The sequence below is a fragment of the Athalia rosae genome, chromosome 2 (assembly GCF_917208135.1).
Source record: "Athalia rosae chromosome 2, iyAthRosa1.1, whole genome shotgun sequence".
Lineage (NCBI taxonomy): Eukaryota > Metazoa > Arthropoda > Insecta > Hymenoptera > Athaliidae > Athalia > Athalia rosae.
Window position 1 is genome coordinate 10910266 of NC_064027.1, and position 16468 is coordinate 10926733.

Below are 16468 nucleotides of genomic sequence, written 5' to 3' on the forward strand. Positions count from 1 at the left end.
TCAGATGGGTCCCGTTGGAAAATGACCAAAACGTCCGCGACACATGACACCCGTTCTCATCGTATAAGAAGAATGCAATCACGGTGACCGCACAGTCGTAATCAAAACGGGCTGCAAACTCGCAACAAATAGATCTTCGACAAATCACGGTCCGGGAACCACCAGCACCGTAGTGTCGATGAACACTTGGTGTTTCCTACGGAGGTTTAAATGGTACAGGTACGTTTTCGGTTGCGAGAACACCCGACCACCTAGTGGCGAGAAAGTGAACTACGCCCCTATTGGTCGACCTGCCGGAGCCTAATTTTCTCAGCGTTGTGTTTCGCTTACGGGCGAGGTCGTAGAGCCTGGCCCTCTAGCGGCGAGTTTTTGTGCCTAATTTTCCGTGGACTCGAGGAGTCTTCTTCATATTAATCATAGTTATTTTTCTTCGGACTATCTTATTTTTCATGCGTGTAACAGTGCGTGGCCGCTGGGGTGCTGTTACAATGTAGTAAGTTTTTTTTATGAAGACAAAGATGGTTTTCAGAATTTGCAGTGACGCTGTCGCTACTGGGTCCACCGCTTAACGCCTTTTATTTCCTAAAGCATTTCTGGATAAATATCGGTTTCGAAATTGGTTTTTCAATCTCGACGACATATAAGATGAATACCGTCTGGTATGTGGCGGATTATTGGATTCATACATTCCGTATTTTCGAGGCTTCTCTCGTTTATCAATATCTGCACTAATTTTTTACGGTTACTTGGGCATCGAACTCTCCATGTATTTCATGGTATCGAGTCACAAGCACTGCATGAGAGAACCAGAACTATAAACGTATAACAAAGATTAGAGTTCCTCCGCCGCGAACAAAGCCACGATAACACGTTTCCATCGAATTCAAGAGAAAATAAAGTACGACGCTAACTTTCGAATAAAGAGAACGTGATGATTGATGATTTTAATGGTTTCACTCCCGGTGAAAATTCAGGTGAGGAGAATTTCACGCGTAGTATTTTCCGATAGTACCCACAAAGTTCAGGAAGTTGACTCACATCGTGTGACGATAACGATAAAGCTTTTTTCATACCGCATGGATATCATATTCAAGTTTTAATTAAATGGAAATCCCTCAACACACTTGTGAAAAAATGTATAACGGGTAAGGATCTGCAGCCATTTGAGTTAGCTCATCGTCTCGCTCTTCAACATACATAATTTACATGGAGGTCCCATTAATCCCAAGGATTTAGATGAAAGTTGAACCTTAAATGTCTATACGTCATGATGTCCTATAAGAGACGCTGACAGCTTAACTAGTTAAGAAAACTTTCAAAAGCTTTGGTTTATTCCAAATGTTATCTTTGTAATTAAAGTCCTCACATCGAAGTCAAAAACAGAGAAGGTATACCTGTGTTTTCAATTTCAAAAAAATTTACTCAATTCTCATGACAGTGAGACTCCAGTCTTTAAATTCCTCCGAGGGTACTTGAATATTCGAACCTAATAACTTCAACATGAAGTATATTTTTTCTGGAATTTTCGCCGAGACGCGTAACCAAAAATAATTCAGTCAAAAATTACTTCGAAATATTGAAATTTCGCTAGAAAAACATTGAAAGCATATACAATTTTTTCAAAATAATTCGTCGGAGTCGATGAAAAAACTTGCGTTCATGAAATAATTCAAACTAACAATATGAGTATCGTGACTAGGAAAAAAATTCAACGCAATAAACATAGTCGTAATATTACGATACCACGAGTGTCGGTGAACAAATTCTTCGAATTCCGGTGGAAGAGTGTCCGGACGTTAAGTACTGCAAGCAACGATCTTCGCACAATTGATGAAGCGGAGGTCGAAACATTTTGCCGAGTGTTTTTCCTCGACTTTCGCGCGATGATATTTTTCTACTCAAAGTTGTACACGAGTCGGTTGAGCGATTAAAAATTGTACCGTAATACCTCTCCTAATTAACCAGCGCAAAGGCTCGGAAGGAAAAAAGCTTTGTAAAAAGTTTAGTGCTCTCCCACGAAGTGAGAGTAAGAAAGAAAGAAATAAAAAACAATAACGATGAATATTATACAATATAATACGCGGTTTCGTATTCGCAGAAAATCGATACTCATAATATGTATATCATACATTCCTCGTTTTCATGACAATGTACTCTTTATTTCCACCCTCGAAAGGAATGAAGCGAGGGGATGATGTTTTATGTTTAGTTCTCCCAACTCGATACCATATAACCGACTTTACACATCGACAATCCTGCGACTTCTCCTTTGAGCCACGATCAAGTCCTCTTCTGCCCGCACAATACTGACACAACGCTTCCGTTCTTTTCGTCACTTCCGAGGCTTCCAGAAATTTTCCACTGTTTCAAATAATTACAATATGACGTACGTACAGTACATATCCTGCTCCACGGTCTGCACAAAGTAATGGCTCTTCGTACCGTTTTATGACAATAACATATAGCACCTCGAAAACTGCTCCTGCTATTCACCTGCGATTCTTTCGCTTGGCTGTGCCGCGGTGCAAGACGGAACACAATGATTGTGCTGGATGTCGGAAAATGTTTTCTGATGCCTATGATACTAAAAATAATTGACGCGTTAGGATTCACGTGCAATGTATGTACATACAGGTACGTATACCGATACATAGGCGAACCAGCTGCTTTGGTGATGCAGCAAAGTTGTCAATTATTATATGGGAGAACAGTTCCAGGAGTCGGTGGTCGGTGGTGTAGTTAGCGTGGATGTGTAATTAAGCTCTGCAATAACGATACGATGCAAAACACGCGAAGCCAATATGACGGCGATCAATTTCGAGCGTAAATAAAGCCTGACATTAGCGAATAATGACCGCTCAAATGGTTGGCTAAATATTGTCGAGTTTGCAATGTTGAAAGCGGAAAGATCATGCCTCGAATCTGGACAATATCAAACAGTTGTAGATTTAACGCGCGTTCGATCTAATACTACAGCTTAATCGGTTCCTGCGGTAGAGAAAATATAAAATCAAGCGATCTGAACATATTATATTATACACGTTTCACATCGATATTTGCCACTGTTACCTTCCCTACGATAGATTCAAGAGAACTCGGATATCTCTCGTCAATATTCAACGTGTACTCATGAGCATTTCGATCTCCCAGGCAGTTACGGTAATTGGTTATAACACTTCGTACCTGGGAATTCAACTGTGAGTAATATAATTTTTTGCAGTAAGTCTGGCGAAATGAGTTTTGTTCCATATTATAGCCAAATCTAGTTCGCCGACGATGGGCAACGTGTTTGATGGCAGAGAAAATTTCGGTACGTTTAACTTTATCGTGCTTGCAAGCCAATTTGTTACGCGAAGCAGATATTAGATCGTAAATTCTCCGAAGTCTAACGACTGCTTTTATAAAAATCACCAGATTTCCTACACATTTCATAAATTGATTGTATCCCATCCGAGCTAAAACACTGCGAAGGCATTAGACGAAACTAGATGAAAAATTTTAAAGCCAACCGCAATAACGTAACGTAACATGTCCCGATGGCCTACACTGCTGCGCGATTTGCGGAAAATCGAAAATAGCCCAGCTTTTAAACGAGTTCAAAGTGTGAGTGCCGACGGGAAATAAATGCGCATTCTGTGAGAAAAAACTATGACCAATTCCTCGGGAACTCTTCAACGTGAGATAATGTTTCGAACGAAACTCTGACCCTGTACTAATCGTACATACATCGGAAATGTTCGTCTCCACTGTCTGGGTAGTTCCACTTTTTAACGCTCGTAACAGATCTTTTGTCGTACGCGGAGTGCGTTATGTGTGAGTATAGATGAAACACAACACCTGATGTGTATATTCAATTAGTCTCAAAGCGTGTCTCTAAGTGGAAAAGCACTCGTGTGCAAGGGAATAATTACGCTAGGAAACAAAACTTTACTATTTACGCTTAGGCCCGAATAGATTCTCTCATAAATCACTCGGAGGTAGCTGTAGTACTACGTCGGGTTCCAACTGTATTGTACATACCTCCACATTGTTCAACAAGTAGAATAGCGAAGTGTATTTTGCATCCCGTTGTGCAGTGAATAGCTGTACGATACCGAATGACCTTTTAACCCCTTCGCGTCGAACCGCTTACAGTTTTCATCGGGATGGCAACGAATTTTGACGGTGAAGAATGAAGTTCTCGAATCAAGTGGATTGATTTCAGTGACTGAATAGCTCAATAGATTCAGTTTAGATGTTTTCATTCAAATTGCCCACCCTTCGCAGGTGCTCAAAGTTTGGATTTGGATTCTGTGGGCAATGACCTACCCTAGGGCTATTTCGTCGCACTACCGAGATTAGGTCAAACTTTCGTCTTATTTTACCCTGAAATGACCGGGGTCACACGAATGTACTCGAGAGTTATTGACCTCGTGGTATTATTGCGAATAACACTTTGAACTCACCGATTGTTGTGAGTACGGTAAGGGAGTAGAAGAATGCTTTTGCGAAATTCCATTCATAGTCGGGAACCCTCCGTTCGGTGACACCATCGTGTTTTTGTGCAGGGGTGATGGAACCGGCATTCTGTGTGACGATCATTTCCAATTCGGTTATCCTTTTCATCAACTGATCCTGGAACCTCGCGATCTCTTGAGCCGCCAAACGAGTCCAGTTCTCGCGATAGAGAATATTCAACTCTACTGTAAAGTCCCAGATATTCTCTACCGTCCTGGAACGAGCTTCGTGACTGACCTGAAAGTACAAATATACTGACCTCAATTCTGAATCACACTAATCAAAGGATATGAAGGGAAATTAACTGAAATCGTGACGTCCGAGATTTTATGGACATTCGGCTATTTGTCTTAGATCTCTGAAGGTAAGAAATACACCGGATAAATGATCTCCTCGAAATCCTAGTTTCGGGTTTTTCATTCTTGAGCAGAGTGTGTAATCGTGCACCGAAGAGTAACAAATACGATCTTGTAGTAAACTTGTGATGATTCAAATATTTCTGTTTGATTGGTAAAAGTTTTGGCTGAAAAATTAATCCTCAAAAGTTGTGAAAATATTGAATCGAAATTACAAAGTGATCCAAGGGAATATCGTGAATATGGGAAATAATAATTGTCATAAATTTTTCGAATCATCGTGAACCCTTCGATGATCACACCGATAAAGAAAGACATTCTTCTCTTCGCGTCGATGAGATTCTCCTTCCCATTACTGTAATCAGAGCCTTCGATTTGTATAATTTTGGTTCGCACACGTACCTAATTATTTTGTCAGGCAAGTGAAAACAATGAGCTTGTTGCGTTTCATAGCTTTACCGAAATTAACGAACCGTCCAGTAATTCGATATCGAAGTAGTTATAATTCAGCAGGAATCGATGCTTGTGATCAATTTCATGTCGGTGTAATCGGGGGCTTCATATAATTCGAAGATTGCCTGGAATCCGTGCCCACGTTATCAAATCTTGTCAGTATTTACGGATCGAATTCCTCTTCCACGATCCCCACGAAATTTGTGGCAGCAACGCAAGTTGCGTAGCCGCGTAAATGAAGTCTCGCATTTCGGTAGAGAATAAAAAACCCCGAGGTGGAAAAAAAAAACGGAAGAAGATGAAGAAGTCCCGGATAATGATCTCATCACACGGGAGGAGAGAAGAAGAAAAAAAAAAAAAAAAACAGAAACGGTGCGTAGGAGAAGAAGTAATTTCGGTCGAATCAAAGATGGAATGTTAACGAATTACTGACCTGCTTCAGCCACGCCGTGGTGTTTCGTCTCATGGGTTGATTATTGTTGGCAATGGTTGTCGCCAATGTTCGTTGATGCAAGTTTTCGGTGCCACCTTCTATGGCGAGAAATATAAAACCGCCCAAGAGAGTGTACGCGACCAATAGCGCACATATTCCCAAGTTTATCATGAAGCCTTTTAAGAAGGAATGGTGGCTCGCCTTGTCCGGGACTCCGCCGAAGCAGAGGCATTTTATTGGCCTCTGTTCAGACTGCGGAAGTTCAGCTCCTCTTTTTAACGACGACGTGTTTCCGTTATTAGCGGCCTTAAACCCCTCGTACGCCCTGTAATGGCGGCCAGTATCCTTTTCCATTTTTCCACCCTCCCGCTGTTACATTTGTCGCTGCAGAGACTCTTCCTCCGTCCGCCGACTGATAGAGATATTTCTCTCTTCTTTAATGTCTGGCATTTATCGCGGGAGAACTCTAATCTCTAGGCGTTCCGCTGTGACCTCGTGACACTATTATCATAAATCCAGCTATTCTCAACCTAAAATTCTTACCAAAAATATCCTCCCGCACAGATATGGAGAACGGTGCCATTATTGGTCACATCAAATACGAAAAGTAACATTCCCTCCGTCGACTTTGACGATCTCCCCTATTATTATTCAGATTATTATTATTAGTTTCCTTTACTTCCGAAAGTCTCATCGATTTCCAATCAAAGACGGCGCAGTTCTATTTCGTAAAACTGCCTATACTTCATTTTGATCACGGAAGATGGTGCGTATATATTCTCCAGTTATTACGGCGTCGCTATCTTTACGATCTGTTTCTACCTCCACGACAGCTGCGGGATGGTTTCACTCCTGGGGCTACTTCGCGAGTATTTTTTACTAGACTCAGAATCGTAGCGAGCAGCAGCGGTGGTACAAGCAGTCTTGTTGACGTCTCCTTTGGGAGGAGTTGTAGAACCAGAATGGCGGTGGAATTATGAATATTTCCCACAGTATGCATACATATTTTTTCTTATTTGTTTCGTACTTACGAATTTTTGTTTTTTTCTTTCGCAGCGCGTTAATCTGTATTCGCGCAGGTTGCTTGGAGGGACGGAGGTCCTTTCATACGGCCAATTTCATCACCGCTTGGATAGCCTTGCAGAGGAGGGTGGGATAGAAAGGTGATTAGTATGGGCGGCCGCGAGCCGGTAATTTGCTTATATTTTCCTCAACCCTAAAAGAGGTTTTCGCTCGAGGCAACGAATTTTTCTCTTCACCCCCCACACTTCGAGCTTCCTTAACTCCCACGTAAGAGAGTCTCGTTGAGACTTCCTGTACTTTTTCCCTCTTCGTTTCTCCCGCTCTATCTAATCTGTAAAAAAAAAAAGGAGGAAAAAATTCAATTACCTTCGAATAAGTTTACATTTCATTACGTGTACACTGTTGGAAAATTTATATTCGCGTGTCGAAAATATCAAGCGCTGGATATTTCGTATAAAATTTATTACAAATCCGACCATTGGTTCGATAAAACTTGATTGGGCCGAGCAAACTGTTAGCGTTTCGTTTCCACATTCAATGTATTTTCCCAAATCCAACATGTCCGGTATACACGTCATTTTATCGAATGCAAGGTAGAGCTGGCTACAAAATTTGTTTTTCTTGTGTAGAAATATCAATACTCATTTCGAGTCATCACCTAACTGCACGCTGTTCTTTGATTAAACTGACGGAAAAAACTGAGTGGACCAAACTGGACAAATCAAATGTGTGTTGAAATCATTTAGAATTGTTCAACAACGGCACAAGGTCCGCGAGGTTTGAAGTTCACGCCAGTGTTGCATATAGGTGTATACCTAGAGTGTGAAATTTTTCATGAATTGAATTACTCAACACAAAGCCAGCGAATTGTGTATTTAGCGATTTCATCGAATCTCGATCAAGTTTATTTGCTGCAATGTTTTTGATCCGTGTTGGTCGCCTCTACGGTAAATAAATGCGAGCTTCAGGTATTTAACGCGTTTTGATCTGACGCTTCTGCCTGCGCCTTTTTGTATAGAGTTGTACGCGTACTTTGATGTCGTATACAGGTGGAACACGGATGTTCGCAACTTTGTAGAATCATTAATTATTCTACTGTCACTTCAATTGATCGTGCAATTAATCGACTGCATCAAGAGCATGACCTAGATGAGAGAAAAAATCTGTTCGCATGTGGGTATGCGATCGTTTACTGGTAACGATGTTTGTCGGTGTATATTCATTTCAAATTCGGTCTTGTCCAAAAAAAAGTGACGACTAGTCGACGATTTTTTTAAAAACAGTTACCCTTCGCTTCAGCCGAACGCCAATCTTTGCGGAAAGAGCTCGTACGGAATAAAAATTCAAAAAACTGCTACCCAGATGAACACGCGTACACAGGTATACGTAAGTGGTATCCCAAAGTTGGTAGACCACCTTTGGCCTGATGGACTAAATAACTATTCCGCAGGTTTCATGGGACTACCCCTTATTACCGAGCAATTTTCATTAATAACTCAGATCCTTTGGGATATCCCGTGATGGTAGAAAAATTGCGATGGTCTTGAGCTTGAATATTTCATGGATTCGCGGAGCAAGGGCGCAGGAAATGTATTTTATTCCATACAATGCCGCCAGTTATTCTTACCGCGCAAAGGCTAATAGAGTGAACGTTGTCTCGGTTGTGCCCTACATTATTCAAGGTCATTTCGGTCAACCGCAGGAATGCAATGCAATCTCAACTCTATATATATAACCATCTCTTTTTTCTAATTTCACCGATTCCGCGTAAAATGCTTTAGGATCTGAATGATTTTGTTGCTTGATTCTTACCGGCGCGAACCTTGGAAATGCCAAAATTTTTTTTTCCAAAAATGAGGTCTATGAGGGAAATGTGACACTTTATCTATGTGTACTTTGCGCACACTCAGCGATTACCGACCGGCAGCGCCTCGGCAGTACACTTGAAATTTTCAAAAGATCTTAGAACGCGCTGCTGAGTACTAAGATATAATTCATCGACGATTTTTCCATTTGACAGACGTCGAGATAACTTCATTCCGCACAAATATTTTGTCGCCCATCCCCACGTATGTGACCAAAAAATTTCTATCGATATGCTTATTATTATCACGTTTTGTCACTTGCACTTCTGGGTTGAGTTTATTCCATTACGTGGATATATTTTTGAACACGGAGTGGAGGTGTTGAATCGAGTGAGTAAATATCCCGCCGTTGTATCGATAAATAGAGTCGAATAAATATTATTCTGTAAATGTACACTCTTGACGATAAGATGAATCTGAAATTCGCTGGGGTAAAGCGGGGGCTGACAGAATGAGGTTTGCCTCCAACGGTTAGGCGCACATCTTTCGTACTGCGTAAGTTATTAGCAACGAAATACATGCAGATTCGGTTACACGGGAACTACGGAAGTTCGAAACGCTTTCATTTTCACAACTTCAAATATCACGGAACTGGAACAACGTTGATGATAGTATAAAAATCATTCGGGGCTGAATAAATACCACATCACGCAGCCCTCGGCTACGGGCAAAATTCCGAATGATTATCTCAAGATGAAGGCTCCTTTATTCAACGGTTCATCTTCAACTGTATCATTCTATTTTTTATGACACAAAGTAGGCTTGAATTGAAGGCGATCATAAGTATCGGCCCAGATACATAATACAAGCTATGAATATTTTTCAGGCAAGGACCTTCTGACACAGCTATTTCTTCGCGACAGGTAATTAAAAGGTGAATATTCCAGCCGAATCTCAGGTCCAGTAACACATGCTCGATCTACAGCACGATTAATATAATCCAGTGGGATTTATTTTTGAAAAGAAGATTTATTTCACAGAAGCTATATATCGTCGAATGAGCCCAACAATTCATCACAAATTAATTCTGATCCCATAGATTAGAGCTGGGTATTTATTTTACAGCAAGATTCACTCGGAGCATGTGCTTCGAAATTCCAAATCCCTGACGGAGGTCTGAGCGGCTCACGGAATACGAATAAACAACGGGTCTACCCCCAGGTGATTTTTCGTTTATGAATATAGAAGTTCGGAAGATGAGCTCTTGCGAGTCTCATTTCAAAGTGGCGAGGCGGTACGGAACGCCCGAGGAATAAATCAATTGAAGCCATCAGACGCATGTCATCTCGGTGCTTTGAAAGGAAAAATTGGTAAAGTTCAACATCGTCATCGTTAGGTTACATCCTTTGTCGTTTTATTCATTTATTTATTTATTTGCAAGAGACTCACCCGTACGAGCCTTTTTTGTTCGAACGCAAATCGAACAACTTTTCAGAGAGGGTCATACGTTCGCCACCTGTCGCCCATAAATGCATAGCTTATGAGATGAGATCTTGTCTCGTCAAACGAGCAAGCTCACCGAGTGCCACTCGGGCCAAGGTGGCTGCCAGTGAATGTATATTTTGATGGTATTTAAATTAGAATCTCCAAAACGTCATGCGCACGCGGTGGCGTTGAGCCCTCCTTCAAAGAAGGATCTGGATATCGGCGAAGCTGTAGCGTGGGGTGTCTAGGTATATTCACGAGGGAAATAGATTGCGAGAGAGCCGAAGATATATCGGTATAGTCGGGGCTCGCGGATGGGAAGTTTTCTTTTCTTTACTTTGACGAGAAGTTCTTTCCGTCCTATTGAAAAACTGGGGCATACTGGACCGCAACAAACATCTCTTCAAAAACTCATACCGTTCTCTCTCGTCTCTGGACACTCGCCATCTCTTCTTTTTCTTTTTCCTTTAATCCTACTCGTTGCTATTATATCTGCTTTTTTCGTTCAACTTCACTCTCCGCAGTGGACTTCCAACTCTGATCCACCTTGATCAACATTATCTTGAAAATCTATAGCACAAGTGCGGAATTCTAAGTCGAACAAACTATGGCTACGTAGCTCTCTTCTGACGACGATCATTATTATTTTTGCCATATACCATCACTCTCATCCAGAATACTATCACATAATTCGACAATTTGGCATGAAATACTCCGCACATGTCGACCTCGAAGTTCGCGACAAGGATGATTTTGTCAGGACTTCATTTCAAATGATTTTTTACGGCTCACGGAGACTGGAACTATGATTGCCGAACAATCGTCAGATGAACAATTGCCCAATCAGCGATTCATACAATATGGTTGCCAAACGACGCAGCCAAATGTATCTTCCATCGCGAGACCACCTCGTACGTGAAGACTCTACGTACGTCATACTGTTTTTATTGGCATTACAGTATGTTATATTTCTGACGTGCTCGGGGTGAATGCCTCAAATTGTTATAAGGGTGGAGGGGGGATAATTGCTAAAAGCTGGTTTTTCGCGAGGTGGAAGGTAATTAAGTCGAGTGCGGTAGAACCCGCCCCCGGAGAAAGCGGCTGTGTGTTTTTTCTTTTTTCTTACCAAACTCGAAATCACTGGTTAAAAGTTACCGCGTTACAATAGCTTGGATTAATCACAGAGCCAGACACGTAAGAATACACGTTCAGCACCTCGGATAAACCATGTTTTATCTCGGTTCGAAATTTCAAAGCTCTCCATCATCCCAACGTATTTTGATACTGCCGAAGTATACTGCACCTAACAGAGTTGTTGACACATTTCTCATGCGGCTTTTCATATAGACAGGGCTTGACCGATTAACTACAATTTGATACCACGGGGTAACATCAAGTGAGGTAGTTCTCTAGGCATCAGTGGTTCAAGATTTCATGATCTATTGTCAATATCGTCCCGATTCTGAGTGGGCTGCGAATTTGCAGCAATAATAGAGTCTTTGGTCGGAGGCAACGCGGACTAAAAATTTGTGACACTTTACATTCTTGACAAGTCATGGTCTGAAAACCAACAATTATCTAAATTTCTTACGGAGTCTTAAATGGTACAGGTACGTTTTCAGTTGCGAGAACACCCGACCACCTAGTGGCGAAAAAGTGAACTACTCCCATATCGGTCGACCTGCCGGAGCCTAATTTTCTCAGCGTTGAGTTTCGCTTACGGGCGAGGTCGGGGAGCCTGGCCTTCTAGCGGTGAGTTTTTATATCTACTTTTTAAAAATATTGCCCTAATTTTCTGATCCTTTTCGCATGACTAGCTGTAAATGACACGTGAGTAAGTAGATATCACTAGACACGGCGTTCGGTGATAAATTTTATGGTATTATATACCCGCGCGATTTTACCAAATTTTGAGAATATTTTGTAGAATTTTCATCGTTACCGTTAGACAAAGGGGTGAAATCTGAGTTAGGGATAAGGTTGCGCACCAACCTCCTCGTTCCTAATAGTTATGTTATACGTTATTACAGTTGCCGGTAACAAATCGAATTGCCCGAGCAGTTGAGATTCGAGTTAATTTTCGGCTAAAATGTGGCGGCAAACTATTCCCTATACCATCCCGCCACCATCGCCACCCTTCATGCAGGCTTGGCTAGATGGAATTACGAAACAAATAATGGCGATACATTCGCCACAGCTGTTCAACTAACTTTCACGCAGGTATGTACGATACATATGTAGACACATACCTATGTATACACTTATGTATAAAGCTCTCTTACCGAACGAGTGGAGTTCGAAGCCTACGGGCAAAATAACGTAATTCTCGTTCCTGCTCCGCCGTTCTACGTAGTTATGCAGGTCTTATATGGGTGAATAAGTACCCCGAATGTTTGACGGTGCGGGTGTGGGTGCAATATAAATATACTTATGAGCGTATATCCGAACCTTGTATGTATGTACCTGTCCCATATCCGCACACGCAGGGAAAAGACGTCGACAATAAGGACGGCGTGGCGGCGGAGAGACAGCTGGATTTTCTTAAAATATGGACGTAGGATTTGTCGGGTTTAGGGAAAACTGTGCCTTGCATGTTTTTATTCCTCGTCTCCCATGAATTTAAACCATTTAGCGGATACCAACTATCGTGTTTCACTCTGCTGTATTTCGATGCAATTCATTGCCCTTAAATTCGCAAGTGAAACAAGTTGAGGGTAAGAGCCTAATTGACTGAATCACCTTCAAACCTCGTATCAAATAGTGGACGCTTATTCCGCTGTCGACGCGAATCGACACCCAAGAATCTTTGTTCTTCGTATTATGCTTGAAAGAGACTATTCCTTGGAGTTGGCGATACTTTGGAGTTTTTCCGCTCGACTCAACAAACAGTCGGAATTTTGAGGTCTCGGAGACATCGGCAGAAATTCAGCTAGTGTCTGAAACAACTTTTCAACTAATCAGCCAGTCGCTTCATCGGTGCTTTGTGATGCTTAAGACTTGCGAAATGACCGTTTCAAATTATTATAATTATATCATCCCCATCGCAATTATGACTCGTAACGAGATAATCATGGGAGTATGAAACTTTACACGCTTATAACGTAACTGCAGATCATTTCGCCGAGTTAAACACCAAGCGCGGTACCAATTAGTCATAAGATGAATCGCCTTCGTCATTCAATGCAACAGTGAACGCTTACTACGTTCTTTATTCAGCCGGTAGAAATTATGCTCAATGCTTACCGTTACAATGTATCCGTTCTACGGTGCATTTTATTTCGATGGTTTCGACTGAATTTTTTCAATCTTTCTATCTATTCGCAGACATAATTGCACTTCTGGAACATTGACGATAGAATGCCTCAAGTACAACAATTTCAAGCATATGAACTTAGAACGTCAAAGGTGTAGAGAAAATTTATTGTTTACCCGGATGAATATTCCTTTTCCTTGACGTAATTTTCATTCATGCCAGCTTTTGCTGTTTCTTGCTCTATAACCATACCGGAAATATTCCGATCAAAGACAAGATCGCGGTCCGTCACGCTGTACGAAATTCTTCATGAAATCTATCTTCAATTAGATTCCGCATCTTTGATCTCCCCTATGTTCCATGGCACATATCAAGATCCGAATCAAGTTTGTGGTCTCGATGTAAATTCGATCAGCATGCACATGTACCGATAAGTCTATGCTCCATCAATGGACGCGGAAAATTTGAAGGTATCGCAGCGTAAACAGACGAATAAATATGCAAATACGTGTTCCTTATACCCCCGTGGAGAAGCGTATTTACGTTTACTCTATGTACACGTCGAAGAATTACTCACCACGAATGGCAACCGTGGATTCGCAGCTTTATCCGCTATCCATATGCATGTATAATGTACGTGTACGTAGCACATACGGAAATATGATGCAAACGTGACCCAGCTGACTGCTTGGCATTATACGGTGGTAAACCACTAGTGATCGTGCGATGTGTGTATAAGGGTAATTTCGCGACATCGAATCCGGAGGTTAAATTTCACGTGCATCTCCAATCCGACGGCCGGTCTGAAGGGCTTTGAAAAAAAAATATAAACAAAACAGCCATTCACTTTGAGTATGAGTAAGAAGACCGACGAGACTAGCGAAATTTTTTTCCCACGCAAACTAGAAGAACTGCGAAGCTTTTGACTCACGTTCTCAAGAGAGGCGAACCTCGAGCTTCCCCTTTGATTACGTTTCAAAATGTTCATGGTGTATATTAGATGCAACTGCAACGGCGACAAGATTTTCGATATGAATAAAAGCTGGGTCGCAATTACGTGATAATGAGGTTGCTGGTGGTTCTCTTCATCTGCTAATGTCTTTTACCCGCACAAACGCGTTCGCGTGCATTCACACGTCTGGTGTCTTGTTCGTGTTCTCGAAAATGTCACTCGAGAGTTACATTTTCGGAGAAATGCCTAGGCGCGACTCCGCTACCCGTGTGAAACGGTCGGTACGTACATAAGCGTGGTGGGTATCTCTACTAACAATAAGTTGACACATGTCACAGGAACACCGCCGCACTCCTAGTTACAGTGACAACCAAATTAGATGGTTAGATAGTCGGGTTGATGGTGAAGAATTACGCGACTAGTACACGAGTTGCGTCTGTTGCACAATCGTTGATAGCCCGCAGCTGTACCCAGATGTCCTCCATACGTTTTTTCATTCACTTTTTTATTTGATATCGCTCCGTTTTTTCAATAATAGGAGGTATATTTTTTCAGGATTAAAATATCGCCTAAAAATTCACCCAACAAAAGGAAGCGAACGAATTTCCAGAGGTAGAATAAATGCACGCATCGGTATAACGAACTTGATATTTTTACAATCAAAAAATTAGTACGCCGGTATAACGAAGCGGTATTTATACTGAGAATAAAATTAACAAATTTGTTTTTCGGGTGAATACGTTCGAGAATTTTTTCAAATGTCCGCTCTTGGGTTCATTAATCAATTCTCACTAGTATTCCTATGTTATTTTGATTCCATCAAATTATTATACGTCTGCCACGCAATATGAGTATGCCAAAAAAAAAAACGAACAAAACATTCGTGATCTTCGTATTAAATCCGCACACTGGGCGCGCATAACATAATACCTGTACCCTTCTCTTTCAATTCCCGCTCCATTAAGATTATTGTAAATCAAATTGAAATTATCCGTTACATTGTCGAGATTCTGGCTATGCTCGTAATTAATCTTTCAGTAGCTGCTTAAGATTTCACTTGACTCGGCGTCTGCTCCAAAAGTTTATTGTACATATAAATTCATGTGTATCGCAAAATGTCTAGTAGTGCACAGTTGATAACGGTTCGCCAACATCAAACCGGAAATAATGCCAAATCAGCGTGCAACTGGAGAACGGAATTTCCAAGTGAATAGCAATTAATTATACTTCAGATATACGAATCCGTGTTAGCCCCTGTTAACAGACAAATTCATTTTGTATACAACGACGATTTACATACAATGATTATCAATTTGAAGTGAGTTGAATTAGATTGTTCTTCAACCTGAAATACCGACAGGCAAAAAATTGGAAACAGTTCTATCGCATAGGATGAAATTTGCGTTGCAGCTGGACCCGATCTGGTTGGTTGACCTAAATGAATGAGTCAATATTCCGTAATCTACGCAAGTTCAAATCCGATAGGTAGGTTATGTATTTAAAGATATGAAGCCCCATAGTGTAATGGAGAGATTCGGTAGCAATGAGCACTGTGCGAAACCAAGAAAGTCTCGTCGCTGCGTTTGCTGCGTCATAAGTATATAATATCTGACAAAGACTATTATAGACGGACCGGTGAACTAGGAACATGCCTCGGGGAGTGAAGTTTCCTCAAAGTTTCCATGGTTGCATGTTCAAACTTTGCGTACATGTATGCAAAGCTTCTCAACAAATGGTATTAAGTTATTATTGCAACATCTTCATTCTCATCGTCGTATTAAAATTTTCGAAACTCTCGATTGCCACCGCTTTCACGACTGGCTTCGAAATGAGTTTGAGCATACGGTTTTCTCTCCCGGTTTGAATTGATATCTGACGTAAGAATTGGTTCAGTCAACGCAATTGGGTGGAGGTTGTTTCTAAATTACGGCATAATCACCTGCAATTCGAACCCGCTCTCGGAATACCCCACCATTTTCCACGCTTTACCGTCGCCTTGTTATTCGAAACTGCGAGTGAATCGCCATCCCAATTATCTACTCCTTCGAGATTTGAACCGAGATAACTAACGATTGTTCTTCAAGCTCTTATTATACCGGCCTACAGCTCAATAATCATCTAAATTCATCCCTTTTATTGTGTTGTTCCTTCGATGGTTCTTGTATATCGAATTCCGATCGCCGCGTTGGGTATCGTCAACTACGGACAACG

General features: G+C 41.4%; 1 protein-coding gene across 1 annotated transcript in view; it reads right to left on the bottom strand.

Annotated features, from left to right (window-relative positions):
* LOC105685112 (TWiK family of potassium channels protein 18-like) overlaps window positions 1-16468 on the bottom strand; it is a 186595-nt gene that overhangs the window by 41595 nt on the left and 128532 nt on the right. The window contains exons 4-5 of the mRNA XM_012398961.3: window positions 5740-7093; window positions 4446-4734 (exon numbers count right to left, since the gene is read on the bottom strand). Coding sequence (XP_012254384.1) covers window positions 4446-4734; window positions 5740-6093 — 643 coding nt within the window. The 5' untranslated portion in view covers window positions 6094-7093. The remainder of the gene's footprint in view (window positions 1-4445; window positions 4735-5739; window positions 7094-16468) is intronic.